Consider the following 17,079-nt stretch of genomic DNA (forward strand, 5'->3'; position numbering starts at 1 on the left):
CTATTCTTCAGCTTTCTCCTCCTATCACACCACAGGGGCTCATCCTCCTATTCTTCAGCTTTCTCCCTATCACACCTCAGGGGCTCATCCTCCTATTCTTCAGCTTTCTCCTCCAATCACACCTCAGGGGCTCATCCTCCTATTCTTCAGCTTTCTCCCTATCACACCTCAGGAGGCATGTCCTTTTTGCTGTAGATCTTTCCCTGGAACACAGCTTCTAACAGGACATATGGCTGTTGGCAGTTGAAGGTTTAAACTGAGCATGTGCGACCACCTCAGTGAGGGTGAACAAGAAATAAGGAAAAACAACAGATGGCACTACATATGCGTAGTTCAGTGGCTATACTATATTACAAAAGCATTCACATCCAGGCGCTAGTTTGAAATATGTATTATCTCCTTCGTGGCGCACCCCCTTTAAGTTCCGGAGTACTCCTTTAATAAAATTGTATCTTCTTTCAGCACGGCTTAGTATAAAAAACACCGTTCTTAGTCAATCCCTGACCCCTTAATCTTTTTTTAGTGTCTTCCTTATCTTGTCTAGCACATCATATAACAGTTGGATACGTGGGTGCGCTACTCCTAGACGTAGAATACCCCGCTCCTTTTTGCTGCAGGAGAGGCCGTGCCGCATTTATTAGTTTGGAGACCACATGAAATGTGTTCCTCATTTCGCCTTAATCTCCGTTTACACTTCACACAAAAGGTGGAAATACCCCAAATCCTTCTAACACTCCCGTTTACGAGCAAGTTCTCTGCGGTCCTCAAGCCAGTCTGAAATAATAGAGCGAGCCCTTTGTGTCCATATAACGCAGCTCCGTCCAGTAACACGCAGCTTGTCATGCAAGGCTAGGCATGTAGTCACAATGAAAGGGCTGCTACATATGGACTAAATATGGAGTTTTTTTTTTTCCTTCTCGATTTTACCACACTTAAATGATAAGCCTTAGGAAACTGTTATTTGTCAGTGCTATAAAGCAGATTGCTACCCAGTGGTTTCAATTATCTTCAAAGGGTCCGTTCACAGGCAGTAATAGTTCTATCAAAATCTGCAAAGTATTATTTCGCTCTGTACTGGAGGCTTCGACCATATACTCCCAGTTTGCTGACTTTCACATTCCTTTTCATCTTTGTGTTAATTGGAGAAAAGGAGTGGTACTCGTTACATATGCCGACTGTAGCAGTTCTCAAATATAGCCGCAAAATGTCAAATGCTTACCTATACTCGACAAGCTATTGTAAAGCAAATAAACCACCGGCCTGTCAGGAGGTAGGGGATTCCATCGGTGGAGATGCCAGGAGCGTGCTGCACATTAGTCATCTGCCTAACCCTGTGGTGCATAGAGGCATTGTAAAACACTGCCTCGTACATCTCCTGGGGGAGGTCCTCACTTTACAGCACCTACTGACCAGGGTGGGGCGACTGTCGCAAATGTTGATCCGGATTGATCTTATGAAATGCCTTTTGTGGACCTGCCTTTGGAGCTATTTTTTTTATTGATTTCAATGTATTTTAGGCTAAAAGACATTTTTCTAATAGGTTTTTAGCAAACTGGCTTCTGAAAATAAACTTAAACTTTGATTTGGTTTCACAGTACTTAGAAGCTGCAGAAAACCATTCACAGTGAAATCCATCAGCCAGCTTGTTCTCCAGCTCTTCTTTCTTCTTAACAAATGTCTAACCAAATTCACGACTAACCCCTATCCCACTTAGCGTTAAAAATCAACTCACCCGTCCACAGTCCCACTCCAGGCCTCTTCCATTTCTCAGAGGGCCAGGAAGCTGCTCGGTTCTGTGACTGCTGCAGCCAATCTCAGGCCTCAGGGGCTTGAACTGAGCATCATTCCTGTAACATAGATTTCCAGTCACTGTGGACGCTGAGGCCTGTGATTGGCCGCAGCGGTCATGGCACCAAGCCGTTTCTGGTCTTGCATGGATCTGAAGTGGCCAGGAACGGAGAATCAGCAGGACTACAGACAGGTGAGTTAGTTTAATTTTATTCAGGGGGACAGAAGACGACTTCAAGGTTTATTGGCTCAAAGGAAGTAATCCCCCCTCCCCCCAATAAAAACTCACCTGTCCACAGTCCCACCGCTGCTCCATTTCCAGCCACTTTTGGTCCTCAGAGAACAGGTCATCAATATTAGTGCAACGATGCCCGCGGGCTTCCGAGTCTGTGCCTCCACGCTGCAAAAGGTAAAACATGTCTTATCTTTCACCGCAAATTGTGGATCACAGACACTTTGAAGTCCAGTGCCCGTGGTTTGCGGTCTGCAACTCTGGCATGGCGTTACTACGGTCGTGTGAATGGGGCCTAAAAGAACAGAAACTCCTTTAAATCAAATGTATGGTTATAGTGTTTGCTATGTGTGGTTATGTTATAGTCTGCGTGGTTATGTTATAGTCTGTGTTGCTATACTATTGTCTATGCGTGGTTATGTTATAGTCTGCGTGGTTATGTTATAGTCTGCGTGGTTATACTATTGTCTATGTGTAGTTATGTTATAGTCTTGTGGTTTATGATATTGTCTATGTGTGGTTATGTTGCAGTCTGGTTATGTATAGTTTTAGGATTGATGCAAGATACAGGTAACATGTCAGACGGTGGGTATGAGTTTAAGGTTTATCATTTCAATTCCCTTAGAATGGCCACAAAGCTTATACGACTTGTGCAAGACAAAAAGAAAGTCGTGCAAGGGTCTGGAGTCGTGAGACGGTCTGGGAGGGATGTGGAGCTGGAGGAAATGATTGAGCAGCTGCAGGAGAAGGTCCGGGAGCTTGAGAAGCAGAACGAGAGCTTACAGAACCGCCTAATAGCTGCAAAGCAGCAGCTTCAGACCCAGGGACACCGACACACCCCGTACAATTACATCCAGTCCCGTATAAACTCTGGCCTGAAAAAAGTCAACGAGAATGTTCTCATGCAAGAAAACGTCCGCAAAGGTATGAACTATGGGGGTCATTTGTAAACAGATATATGCTACTTTTGTGGTGTATATCTGGCGCAGATTCTATCGCACACCATGTTCTTCATCGCTTATGCCAGGTCTAAAAAAGGTGGCAGGGAAGGGGGCAGGCCAGTCTTATTCATCATTTTGTATGCCCGATTTAGGCATAGAAAATAGTTTAAATGTGTGATAGCAAGGAAGCTGGCTTACATTTAGAATCAGTGGTGGATACACCAAAGTTATGTAGAGGCCGGCACCTCTACATAACTTCAGAGATCCACCGCCATTGCAGGGGCTAATTAAGATCAGCTAAAACGCTGGTCTTAATAAATGTGCCCCTATGTGTTCTGTGTTTGTGCACCTTAAAGGGGTTGTGTCTTCTCACTCACTGGGGGCATATAGCTAGGATATGCCACCAATGTCTGATTGTCTGGTTTTCCATGAGGTGGTACCCGCACCTATCTCTAGAATGGAGCCCGCAAAGTGAAAGGGAGCGGACTGCGCATGGCATCTGTGAAGAGAGGCCTATTTATACCCCATTTCAGACTGACCCACTGAGGCACCACAGTATCATCCAGTAAACCCTGGCTCAAACATAAAAGTGAATGGAGCGGTGGCCGGACATGTGCAGTCGGGTCTCCTTCACTTTGCGAGCTCTGTTCTAGAGATAAGTGTGGGTCCCACCTCTGGGACCCGCAACTATCATTGGTGGCATATCTTAGCACATTCTACCACATTCTGACTAATTTTCACCTTCCACAACTACAGCAAGTTGGGAGTGGAGAGCAGATGAGGGATTTTTCCAAATGTCCCAATGGTAAATAAGGCCAAAAACCAACATGCTCCTTTGAAACCAACCAAAAATGGCTACATTTCTGAAACTGACTTAACAGGTGCAAAAAATAAAAATTTTCCTATTACAAACTATTGGTAAAATTGTCTTACAAATAAAATGACAGAAAAGTGAAGACAAAACTAGTTTGATAAATCAGGTTTTTTAAATCCATTTTTCCATTTCATCCTCCACGACGGCATACCATGAGAGATGACCCTCCTCCAACCAGGTAGGGACAGGAAGTTCAAAAGTAGGCCCTCCTCCATCTCACCTTCAGTGTCTTCCTGTCCCTCCAGGTGGGAAGAGGCCATCTCTCATGGCATTTGCTATGGGACCACTCAGGGGGCAGTGCTGGGTGGAGGTGAAGAAAGGAAGAAGATCTGCCCACCTGCATGGAGGCAGACAGCAGCCCCAACCCCTAGCTAGGGTGCCTGGTGCTGCGGGAGCGGTGCTTCCGGCCCAGCGTCTGTTCTCTCCTTCCTGCAGGCGAGTCTCTCCAGTTGAGACGTGAAGGTGGCTTTGGCAGGGATCCACAGGGAAAGTGCCAGGGAGAAGTCCACGTGAATGCAACCTGCAGCGGTTCCCGGCGTGCGGCCACGCTTTGTGCGTGACATGTGGGCGGAGATAAAAGATTTGAAAAAAGCGTGCCAGACTGGAAGGAAGCCCAGCTGAACTGAGGTCTGTAAGTATCAGGGGTATATGTTCTGGCATCATTTCAGCTCACTGCAAGTGTGAGGATGACTGATCTGGGAGCTGAAGCCATGGAGACCCCCGTGGGCCCTTCTGCTGTGAGTCTTTAAAGGGGATATGCACTATTCATTATGTATATGGAAAAATGTGTTTTTCAGCATATCTATCCTTTTTTTCCCCCTCTATCTCTCCATGTGTGCGTGTAGAACCATATAGAAATAGTGCTCATAAGTCTAAGACAACTGCTAAAATAAGGAAATGTGCAGTATGCTCTTCTAAACGCCCTAAAGTGGACGTCTCCCTTACAAAGCTAGTTAAAAGCTCTAATGCACTTCCCTTTGAGGATATGGGTTCACTGAAGGATCCCATGGATAAAAAGGTGGACGCATGCCTTAAAAGATCCTGGGATGCAGCGGCGGCATTGTTTGAACCAAATCTGGCTGCTACTTTGGTAGCCAGGTCTTTAAAAAAATGGTTGTGCCAACTTTTGAAGGATAATACCCCCTTTTGATTCTCTTAAAGACTCTTTTCCGTTACTCATTAAAGCTGTTGATTTTATATCGGATGCCACTGCTGAGGCGGCCAGAATGACCGCTAGATCTACAGCACTAACGGTTCATCTAAAGGGGCATTTAAACTCAAAAGTGGATTTTCTTGGCAGGATTCAGTTACTGTCAGGAGAATGGAGCTTACACCAGAAAGTGTTCCGTCAGATCTGCTTGAAATAGGGATTTTCTCAGATAGATCTGTTTGCGAACCATCTAAACACAAAACTTCAGAGATTCTTTTCCCTAGACCCAAGAGATGGGAATGTGGGAGTGGATGCCCTCTCGCAGACAAGGAACTTCTCCCTAGGTTATGCGTTTCCTCCCCTGCTGCTAAATCCTAGGGTGTTGAGAAAAATTCTCGTGGAAAAGGCCCGGGTGATCTTGATTGCTCCCCTGCGGCCAAAAAAGGCCTGGTTTTCGTTACTAAAAATCATGTCAGAGAGCAGCCCCTGGGTTCTCCCTTGGAGAAACGATCTTCTGGACCAGGGTCCAGTTTTCATCCGTATGTGAAAAGCTTACACCTTGCTGCTTTGAACCTGGAGGTTAACTCTGAAATCTAAAGCTCTTTCAGATTCTGTGATAAACATAATGGCTGCTAGCAGGTCTCCGAAAATTTACTCTAAAGGTTGGAAGCAATTTTTTTTCCTGGTGTTTAGAGTCTGTTATCCCAGTCTTTTTCCATCCAGATAGTTTTGGGGTTCCTTCAGGCTGGGTTTAGCAAAGGCCTTCGTCCCAACACTTTGAGAGTCCATATCGCAGCCTTAAGCTCAGTGTTCGATTTCAAAATAGCTGACCATCCATGGATAATCAGGTTTCTCAGTGTGGGACGAAGTCTGTCTGCTCCTCTAAGAGCTATAGTGCCCCCCATGGGACCTAAATCTAGTTCTGTCAGGCCTCACAGAATGCCTGTTTGAACCTCTTTCTAAGACCTCTCTTTGGTATACCTCAAGGCTATTTTTCTTCTCAGCCCTTAGAGTTGGTGAAATCCAAGCTTTAAAAATGATCAAGCCATTTTGCAGGGTTTTCCCTCACAAAATAGTATTCCGCTTGGATACCTCCTTTCTTCCAAAAGTGGTGTCCAAATTCCATAGAAAGGAGGAGAATCTTCATTCCCTCTTTTTGTGAGAATCCTAGATCCTCTCTTGATGTGAGACGGGCAGTACTTCAGTACTTAGAATCTACAGGTCCATTAGAAAGTCTGGATAAAAATGTCCTTTTTATCCAGTTCCAGGGTAACAATAAAGGTAAAAAAAGCTACTGAAGGGTCTATTTCCAGATGAGTAAAATCCGCTATGTCTGAGGCATACAAAACTTTGGGGAAAGATCCACCAGGTTTCCTCAAAGCTCACTCTACCAGATCAGTGGCAGCTTCATGGGCCGAAAAAGCTGATGCTTTGGTTGAACAAATTTGAAGAGCAGCCACTTTGGCGTCTCTGCATACCTTTTTCGAACACTACAGGGTAGATATTAAACTATATGACAGCATATAGCCCCATAAGAAAGGCAGCCAATACATACAGATAAAAATGAATAAAAGAATAAAGATGCACTTTCACATAAAATCTCAGTCCTCCTATTCTGTTAGTGCGGAGCTCTCGCACTGTTCAATACGATCAATGTTCCATAGCGTTATTCCGCGCTCAGGTATGGGGCTTGCTGTTTTTAATTGATATCTCTGGTTCCCCAAAGTTTTTACAAACAGCTTTTTAGATTTGTATCAAGATGCAAACATTAGGTATCCAGCTTAAGTATAATAAAAATGTTGGAGTCTTACCGCAAACTTGATGTGTCATTTGTTTGTAACATACATCCATACATATACAGTGGATATAACAAGTCCACACCCCCCTATTAAAATGTCAGATTTCTGTGATGAGACAAAGATAAATTATTTCAGAACTTTTTCCACCTTTTTAATGTGACCTATAAACTGTACAACTCAATAGAAAAACAAACTGAAATCTTTTAGGTGGAGGGAAGAAAGCAAAAAAAAAACTAAAAACAGCAAGCTCCATACCTGAGCACAGAATAACACTATGGAACATTGATCGTATTGAACAGGGCGAGAGCTCCGCACTGTAACAAAATAGAGGGACTGAGATTTTATGTGAAAGTTCATTTTTATTATTTTATTCATTTCTATCTATATGTATTGGATGTCTTTTTTCTTATAGGGCTATATGGTGTCATATAGTTTAATAAGTAGCATATGTATATAATAAATAGTGAAATTTTACAAGGGATCGGTCATTGAGTTTATCTTTCTGATTTTATATGCTAGGTGGTCTAGCTGATCAGGTTCTACATCGGTGAGCACTCCACAATTTTGTATTCTTTCACTACAGGTTAGATGTTAGTTCCGGGCAGGATTTAGCCTTCGGCCGAAAAGTGCTGCCGGCTATTGCCCCTTCCTAGTTTACTTTATCTGTTACGTCTCATGGTATGCCATCATGAAGGATGAAATGGAAAAACTGGATTACAATTACCGGTAATTTCCTTTTCATGAATCCTCCACACATCCTCAAAATGTGTATGTGTGTGTGTGTGTGTGTGTGTGTGTGTGTGTGTACAGTCGTGGCCAAAAGTTTTGAGAATTACATAAATATTGGAAAAGTTGCTGCTTAAGTTTTTATAATAGAAATTTGCATATACTCCAGAATGTTATGAAGAGTGATCAGATGAATTGCATAGTCCTTCTTTGCCATGAAAATTAACTTAATCCCCAAAAAAACTTTCCCCTGGATTTCATTGCTGTCATTAAAGGACCTGCTGAGATCATTTCAGCAATCGTCTTGTTAACTCAGGTGAGAATGTTGACGAGCACAAGGCTGGAGATCATTATGTCAGGCTGATTGGGTTAAAATGGCAGACTTGACCTGTTAAAAGGAGGGTGATGCTTGAAATCATTGTTCTTCCATTGTTAACCATGGTGACCTGGAAAGAAACGCGTGAAGCCATCATTTCGTTGCATAAAAATGGCTTCACAGGCAAGAATATTGTGGCTACTAAGATTGCACCTCAATCAACAATTTATAGGATCATCAAGAACTTCAAGGAAAGAGGTTCAATTCTTGTTAAGAAGGCTCCAGGGTGTCCAAGAAAGTCCAGCAAGCGCCAGGATCGTCTCCTAAAGAGGATTCAGCTGCGGGATCGGAGTGCCACCAGTGCAGAGCTTGCTCAGGAATGGCAGCAGGCAGGTGTGAGCGCATCTGCACTTACAGTGAGGCAAAGACTTTTGGAAGATGGCCTGGTGTCAAGAAGGGCAGCAAAGAAGCCACTTCTCTCCAAAAAAAACATCAGGAACTGATTGATCTTCTGCAGAAAATATGGTGAATGGACTGCTGAGGACTGGGGCAAAGTCATATCCTCCAATGAAGCCTCTTTCCGATTGTTTGGGGCATCAGGAAAAAGGCTTGTCCGGAGAAGAAAAGGTGAGCGCTACCATCAGTCCTGTGTCATGCCAACAGTAAAGCATCCTGAGACCATTCATGTGTGGGGTTGCTTCTCATCCAAGGGAGTGGGCTCACTCACAATTTTGCCCAAAAACACAGCCATGAATAAAGAATGGCACCAAAACACCCTCCAACAGCAACTTCTTCCAACAATCCAACAACAGTTTGGTGAAGAACAATGCATTGTCCAGCACGATGAAGCACCGTGCCATAAGGCAAAAGTGATAACTAAGTGGCTCGGGGACCAAAACGTTGACATTTTGGGCCCATGGCCTGGACACTCCCCAGATCTTAATCCCATTGAGAACTTGTGATCAATCCTCAAGAGGCGGGTGGACAAACAAAAACCCACTAATTCTGACAAACTCCAAGAAGTGATTATGAAAGAATGGGTTGCTATCAGTCAGGAATTGGCCCAGAAGTTGATTGAGAGCATGCCGTTGAATTGCAGAGGTCCTGAAAAAGAAGGGCCAACACTGCAAATACTGACTCTTTGCATAAATGTCATGTAATTGTCGATAAAAGCCTTTGAAACGTATGAAGTGCGTGTAATTATATTTCACTACATCACAGAGACAACTGAAACAAAGATCTAAAAGCAGTTTAGCAGCAAACTTTGTGAAAACTAATATTTGTGTCATTCTCAAAACTTTTTTGGCCGTGTGTGTGTGTATATATATATATATATATATATATATATATATATATATATATATATATATATATATACAGTCATGTGAAAAAATTAGGACACCCTTTGAAAGCATGTGGTTTTTTGTAACATTTTTAATAAAAGGTTATTTCATCTCCGTTTCAACAATACAGAGAGATTAAAGTAATCCAACTAAACAAAGAAAACTGAAGAAAAGTCTTTTCAAGATCTTCTGTAAATGTCATTCTACAAAAATGCCTATTCTAACTGAGGAAAAAGATAGGACACCCTCACATGTATTCCCTCTTAAATTGGCTCAGATCTCACACAGGTATATCACACCAGGTGCACATAATTAGTAGATCGTTACTCTGCATGTTGAATGAGGCTTGCCCTATTTAAACCTCAGACATTTAGTTTGGTGTGCTCCTGACTGTTGAAGTGAGAGTGAGCACCATGGTGAGAGCAAAAGAGCTGTCAGAGGACTTCAGAAAAAAGATTGTAGCAGCCTATGAGTCTGGGAAGGGATTTAAAAAGATCTCAAAAGATTTTGAAATCAGCCATTCCACTGTCCGGAAGATAGTCTACAAGTGGAGGGCTTTCAAAACAACTGCCAACATGCCCAGGACTGGTCGCCCCAGCAAGTTCACCCCAAGAGCAGACCGCAAGATGCTAAAAGAGGTCTCCAAAAACCCTAAAGTGTCATCTCGAGAACTACAGCAGGCTCTGGCTACTGTTGATGTAGAAGTACATGCCTCTACAATCAGAAAGAGACTGTACAAGTTTAACTTGCATGGGAGGTGTGCAAGGAGGAAACCTTTGCTTTCCAAGAGAAACATCGAGGCCAGACTGACATTTGCCAGAGATAAAGTTGACAAAGACCAGGACTTCTGGAATAATGTTCTTTGGACAGATGAGTCCAAAATTGAATTATTTGGACACAACAGCAGAGGACATGTTTGGCGTAAACCAAACACAGCATTCCAAGAAAAGAACCTCATACCAACTGTGAAGCATGGAGGTGGAAGTGTCATGGTTTGGGGCTGCTTTGCTGCAGCAGGACCTGGTCAGCTCACCATCATAGAATCCACGATGAATTCTACTGTGTATCAGAAGGTGCTTGAAGAACATGTGAGACCATCAGTTAGAAAATTAAAGCTGAAGCGGAACTGGACCATGCAACATGACAATGACCCAAAACATACTAGTAAATCAACCAAAGATTGGCTGAAAAAGAAGAAATGGAGAGTCCTGGAATGGCCAAGTCAAAGTCCAGATTTGAATCCCATTGAGATGCTGTGGGGTGACTTGAAAAGGGCTGTACGTGCAAGAAACCCCTCAAACATCTCACAGCTGAAAAAGTTCTGCATTGAGGAGTGGGGTAAAATTTCCTCAGACCGATGTCGAAGACTGGTAGATGGCTACAAGAACCGTCTCACTGCAGTTATTTCAGCCAAAGGAGGTAACACTCGCTATTAGGGGCAAGGGTGTCCTATCTTTTTCCTCAGTTAGAATAGGCATTTTTGTAGAATGACATTTACAGAAGATCTTGAAAAGACTTTTCTTCAGTTTTCTTTGTTTAGTCGGATTACTTTAATCTCTCTGTATTGTTGAAACGGAGATGAAATAACCTTTTATTAAAAATGTTACAAAAAACCACATGCTTTCAAAGGGTGTCCTAATTTTTTCACATGACTGTATATACACAGTACAGACCAAAAGTTTGGACACACCTTCTCATTCAAAGAGTTTTCTTTATTTTCATGACTATGAAAATTGTAGATTCACACTGAAGGCATCAAAACTATGAATTAACACATGTGGAATTATATACATAACAAACAAGTGTGAAACAACTGAAAATATGTCATATTCTAGGTTCTTCAAAGTAGCCACCTTTTGCTTTGATTTACTGCTTTCCACACTCTTGACATTCTCTTGATGAGCTTCAAGAGGTAGTCCCCTGAAATGGTTTTCACTTCACAGGTGTGACCTGTCAGGTTTAATAAGTGGGATTTCTTGCCTTATAGATGGGGTTGGGACCATCAGTTGCGTTGTGGAGAAGTCAGGTGGATATACAGCTGATAGTCCTACTGAATAGACTGTTAGAATTTGTATTATGGCAAGAAAAAAGCAGCTAAGTAAAGAAAAATGAGTGGCAATCATTACTTTAAGAAATGAAAGTCAGTCAGCCGAAAAATTGGGAAAACTTTGAAAGTAAGGGCTATTTGACCATGAAGGAGAGTGATGGGGTGCTGCGCCAGATGACCTGGCCTCCATAGTCACCGGAGCTGAGCCCAATCGAGATGGTTTGGGGTGAGCTGGACCGCAGAGTCAAGGCAAAAGGGCCGACAAGTGCTAAGCATCTCTGGAAACTCCTTCAAGACTGTTGGAAGACCATTTCAGGGGACTACCTCTTGAAGCTCATCAAGAGAATGCCAAGAGTGTCGAAAGCAGTAATCAAACAAAAGGTGGCTACTTTGAAGAACCTAGAATATGACATATTCTCAGTTGTTTCACACTTGTTTGTTATGTATATAATTCCACATGTGTTAATTCATAGTTTTGATGCCTTCATAGTCATGAAAATAAAGAAAACTCTTTGAATGAGAAGGTGTGTCCAAACTTTTGGTCTGTACTGTGTGTGTGTGTGTGTGTGTGTGTGTATATATATATATATATATATATATATATATATATATATATATATAACAAAAAGAAATTCCGCAGCACTTCCAAAGCGTAAAATGAAAAAATAGTACTTTATTTACCAGACAGCTGTCTGGTAAATAAAGTACTATTTTTTCATTTTACGCTTTGGAAGTGCTGCGGAATTTCTTTTTGTTATATGCTTTGGAGGGGGACCGCCTTCACAGCCGCTTGCACTCCGCTGATATTATTTTACGCAGTGCGGCTCCTGTTGCCCTTTTTCTATATATATATATATATATATATATATATATATATATATAATATATTTTTTATAGTAGGTATGATATTATACATGCTTGTTCACCTATGAACTAGAATAGGTATTTATAGATTAGTTTGGTTGTGGGGTCAATGATAAGGCTCTCTAGGCTTCGGTCCAGAAAGACACTGAAGGTGAGATGGAGGAGGGCCTACTTTTAAACTTCCTGTCCCTACTTGGTTGAAGGAGGGTCATCTCTCATGGTATGCCGTCGTGGAGGATTCATGAAAATAAAATTACCGGTAAAGCCTCATGCACACGTCCGTGCGCTCCTGCACTCAGAAGAAATCCAGGCCGGTATCACACGGTCCGTGTTCCACGGATGTGTGCATGAGGCTTAAGTGTAATCCAGTTTTTATGTACTCACATTTGAAGTAGACCAGTTGCTAGAACTTTCCCTCAGAGAGCACCTGTTACTGTCCCTGACCATATGGAATAATACAAATATGGTGTCCCTTGGCCCTCATGGGTCAGCAGCCTCTGAACTGAGGTTGCTCCAGAGTTGGCAATGGACTTAATACCATATTGTATAATGCTAATATAGTGTCTCTTGACCCTGTGGGTCACCAACCCCTGAGCGGAGACAGTCCAGTAAGTAGGAACAGAGTCCAGATAACTTTATAGGGGTAAAAGAACGAAGACCAGGGGGGCTGCCAGAATAATGCCCTTAGGAGTAGCCCCATGACAACTAAAGTAGGCATGGCGAATCCATATCCACTTCCGTATCACTACTCCGTGTGCCAGGGAGACATGTTTCTATATAGTCTGACACTATCCAGTCAGTAATGGTAGTGTCACACTGTTGACTAGTTAAATGGTAACCTTCGATTCTTAAAGTGACCCTCCAGTTAAAGAAAAAAAAAATAATTCTCGTGAACTGGGGAAGTGAAAAGAAAACTAACACAATGATCTCTTTCATCTTTTCCACTTCAGATCAGCCGATTCTCGGGCTTCTCTTCTGTCATCCAAGATGGGTGCACCACTTCTCAGATCACCTGATATACATACAATGCATTGGTAGTCCAAGTCACTTCCTGCTGTCTGGTCCTCCTCTTGGATTGAACAGTACTGCTCACGTGAGCAGTACTAGCTAATCCAAGGGCACTTGGAAACGCAGCACCATTTAAAATCTATGGACACCCTCAGAGAAAAAAATGTATGATTGCATTTTACTTTGTTCTGGGCCAAAAATTATTTTTTAAATTGATCTAAAAATTGTCAGCAGTTTTTGTGATGCATGTGGTTAAAAATCAGTCTATCACTCCTAAGTTCCGTAATTTGGCGGTTCAAGCGAAGTCTTTTCTCTAAAAATGTATTCTGAAAGTCTTCAGACACTTCCACTTTTTTAAAGGGGTTCTGCATTTTTTTTTTAATTTTTTTTATTGATGATCTATCCTCATTGCATTCACACATAAAAAGTCCCTTTTGGAGCATTAATAAGTGTAAATAAAGATGCATTTTAATAGTAAAATTTTACATTACTTCTTTTTTTAGGAATGCGTTTGCAGAATTCTGATTTTACCCCAAGATCTACTCAAGCACCACTTCCAAGATATGGGCACAGTTTGCTTGAAGAAGCCAAAGCAGAGATAAGAAATCTGTATGTTCCTTTAACGTGCTTTGTATTGTCCAATTATGGCTGCATTAAAATGCTTATAAAGACACTGCCTTACGGTAGAGACACATGTAGAGGCCGGAGATAAAAAAAAGACACTGACATGCAGTGGGTGCGGTGTCCAACTTGGCTACTACCAAAACAAGAGAGAGGCCTCACTATAATGCCATAGTATAGGGCAAACGGGAAAACAACCGTATAAACCTAAAGTGTTGTCTAACAAACAACAAATGAATGCCCAATGTATACCAAGTCTTATCCACAAAACCGCGTGGCCACAAGGTGATCCCATTCCACACTATGGCAACAAACTTTTTTTTTTTAAGTAAGAAGTTTGGTACCACTGTAATCATACTGACAGACAAAATAAAGTCATTATGGGGTTAGCTATCCGTTTTAAAACAAAACACTCACATGCGGGCGTGATTTGTGGCTGCCGCTGCCCGTGTCCCTGCCCTCAAAGTCAGTAAACACACAGATGTTACTTGTAATATTCGTAATATTAGTCATGTCAAATTTGAAGGGGTTTTCCGAAGGTTTTTACAGGTGACCTAATGATAATCTAGATGTATGAAACTGGCCAGAGTGTTTTATCTCACCCAAGTGCTGGGTTCACAACTACACTGCTCTGTACTGCTGTATAATGACTTCCATACTACGGCTGCTTCTTAGGTTGTAATATAGAGAGATAGTGAGTATGATCTCCTCTATGTGTGCTGTGTATGGGAGACATCATAGCAGATGGTCTCCACCCACTAGCTCAGGGAAAATTAAATTATATAACGGACAGAAGTAGTGCTATTCCACATGTACGCAGAAAAGCTTGTTCTTAAAAACAACAGGAACTCTTTATTATATACCAGTCGCTCCTCAGCTCCTCTTATTGATAGCTACAGGCTGCCATCTTTTTGATCTAGGCCTATGTAAGGGATCTATAGCTCTCTATCATATAAAAAAAAAAGCTTCAACCATCATAAATACAGTTGCAAGAAAAAGTATGTGATTTCTGCACAAATTGGTCATAAAATGTGATCTGATCTTAATCTAAGTCACAACAATAGACAATCACAGTCTGCTTAAACTTATAACACACAAAGAATTAAATGTTACTATGTTTGTATTGAACACACCATGTAAACATTCACAGTGCAGGTGGAAAAAGTATGTGAACCCTTGGATTTAATAACTGGTTGAACCTCCTTTGGCAGCAATAACTTCAACCAAACGTTTCCTGTAGTTGCAGATCAGACGTGCACAACAGTCAGGAGTAATTCTTGACTATTCCTCTTTACAGAACTGTTTCAGTTCAGCAATATTCTTGGGATGTCTGGTGTGAATCGTTTTCTTGAGGTCATGCCACAGCATCTCAATCGGGTTGACGTCAGGACTCTGACTGGGCCACTCCAGAAGGCGTATTTTCTTCTGTTTAAGCCATTCTGTTGTTGATTTACTTCTATGCTTTGGGTTGTTGTCCTGTTGCAAAACCCATCTTCTGTTGAGCTTCAGCTGGTGGACAGATGGCTTTAAGTTCTCCTGCAAAATGTCTTGATAAACTTGGGAATTCATTTTTCCTTCGATGATAGCAATCCGTCCAGGCCCTGACGCAGCAAAGCAGCCCCAACCCATGATGCTCCCACCACCATACCTCACAGTTGGGATGAGGTTTTGATGTTGGTGTGCTGTGCCTCTTTTTCTCCACACATAGTGTTGGGTGTTTCTTCCAAACAACTCAACTTTGGTTTCATCTGTCCACAGAATATTTTGCCAGTACTGCTGTGGAACATCCAGGTGCTCTTGTGCAAACTGTAAACGTGCAGCAATGGTTTTTTTTGGACAGCAGTGGCTGTGGTACCCTACCATGAAATCCATTCTTGTTTAGTGTTTTACGTATCGTAGATTCGCTAACAGGGATGTTAGCAGATGCCAGAGACTTTTGTAAGTCTTTAGCTGACACTCTAGGATTCTTCTTCACCTCATTGAGCAGTCTGCCCTGTGCTCTGCTCATCTTTACAGGACGGCCACTCCTAGGGAGAGTAGCAGCAGTGCTGAACTTTCTCCATTTATAGACAATTTGTCTTACTGTGGACTAATGAACAGCAAGGCTTTTGGAGATACTTTTATAACCCTTTCCAGCTTTATGCAAGTCAACATTTCTTAATCGTAGGTCTTCTGAGAGCTCTATTGTGCGAGGCATCATTCACATCAGGCAATGCTTCTTGTGAAAAGCAAACCCAGAACTGGTGTGTGTTTTTTTTTATTTTTTTTTATTTTTATTTTTTATAGGGCAGGGAAGCTGTAACCAACACCTCCAATCTCATCTCATTGATTGGACTCCAGTTGGCTGACACCTCACTCCAATTAGCTCTTGGAGATGTCATTAGTCTAGGGGTTCACATACTTTTTCCACCTGCACTGTGAATGTTTACATGGCGTGTTCGATAAAAACATGATAACATTTATTTCTTTGTGTGTTATTAGTTTAAGCAGACTGTGATTGTCTATTGTTGTGACTTAGATGAAGATCAGATCACATTTTATGACCAATTTGTGCAGAAATCCATATCATTCCAAAGGGTTCACATACTTCTTCTTGCAACTGTATGTATCAAGAAATCAATCCATGAGGAATTTGGGGTAATTTTTACATAAAAGTGAACAAACACTAGGTATGGTTGTACTTTCACCTTAAAACAAAGATTCCAAATTTGCTGCCGCTTTCTTCAAGGTTATAGTTACCATTCTTGCGTATCATTTTCAGATTTCATATCAGCCAGAATCTGTGTAGCTGCCATGCACAGTTTAATTTCCTTTCATTCTCATGAACCTGTATATTCTATGTGTTTTCTATTCTCATATTCCATATATATTCTGCAGTGAAAATGTGGTGGAGTCACAGCGGAGTCAGATAGAGGAATTGGAGCACTCAGCGGAGATTCTCAGGGATGAACTGCAAAGGAAGGAAAAGGACTATGAAGAAACTTTCCTACAACTTAGAGAGCAGCAAACAAGTGGTCAAAGGTGTGATATACTCTATTTAAAGGGAATGTTCATGTTTTCAGTTTGTACGTTCTGCAGGCTCATAACTCCCAGCATTCCTTTCATTTTTGTAATAAGCTTTTATTACAGATTTTGCACAGTTTGTCTTCTGCACCTTTTATGTTTCACAGTTCAACTTGACTTGGAAGCAAATCAGCTTAGAAGGTTGTTCAGAAGAGGAGAGAGGTACTGGAGACATCAGGTGACCAGTTCAGCCAGTTTATCACACAACATCTGGTGCGTTCTGTGAAAAATAGAAGCTACAGAAGCCAAATGTTGCAACATTTTTAATAAAAGCCTATGTCAATAATTTTTTTTTTTTTTAGCCCCG

The 17,079-nt window shown here is 41.8% G+C and overlaps 1 protein-coding gene across 1 annotated transcript in view; it reads left to right on the forward strand.

Moving 5' to 3' along the window:
* Positions 1-17,079, forward strand: part of RPGRIP1L (RPGRIP1 like) — a 152,982-nt gene that overhangs the window by 10,054 nt on the left and 125,849 nt on the right. The window contains exons 4-6 of the mRNA XM_044270688.1: positions 2,646-2,944; positions 13,592-13,697; positions 16,587-16,730. Coding sequence (XP_044126623.1) covers positions 2,646-2,944; positions 13,592-13,697; positions 16,587-16,730 — 549 coding nt within the window. The remainder of the gene's footprint in view (positions 1-2,645; positions 2,945-13,591; positions 13,698-16,586; positions 16,731-17,079) is intronic.

Source organism: Bufo gargarizans, chromosome 10 (assembly GCF_014858855.1).
Source record: "Bufo gargarizans isolate SCDJY-AF-19 chromosome 10, ASM1485885v1, whole genome shotgun sequence".
Taxonomy (NCBI): Eukaryota; Metazoa; Chordata; class Amphibia; order Anura; family Bufonidae; genus Bufo; species Bufo gargarizans.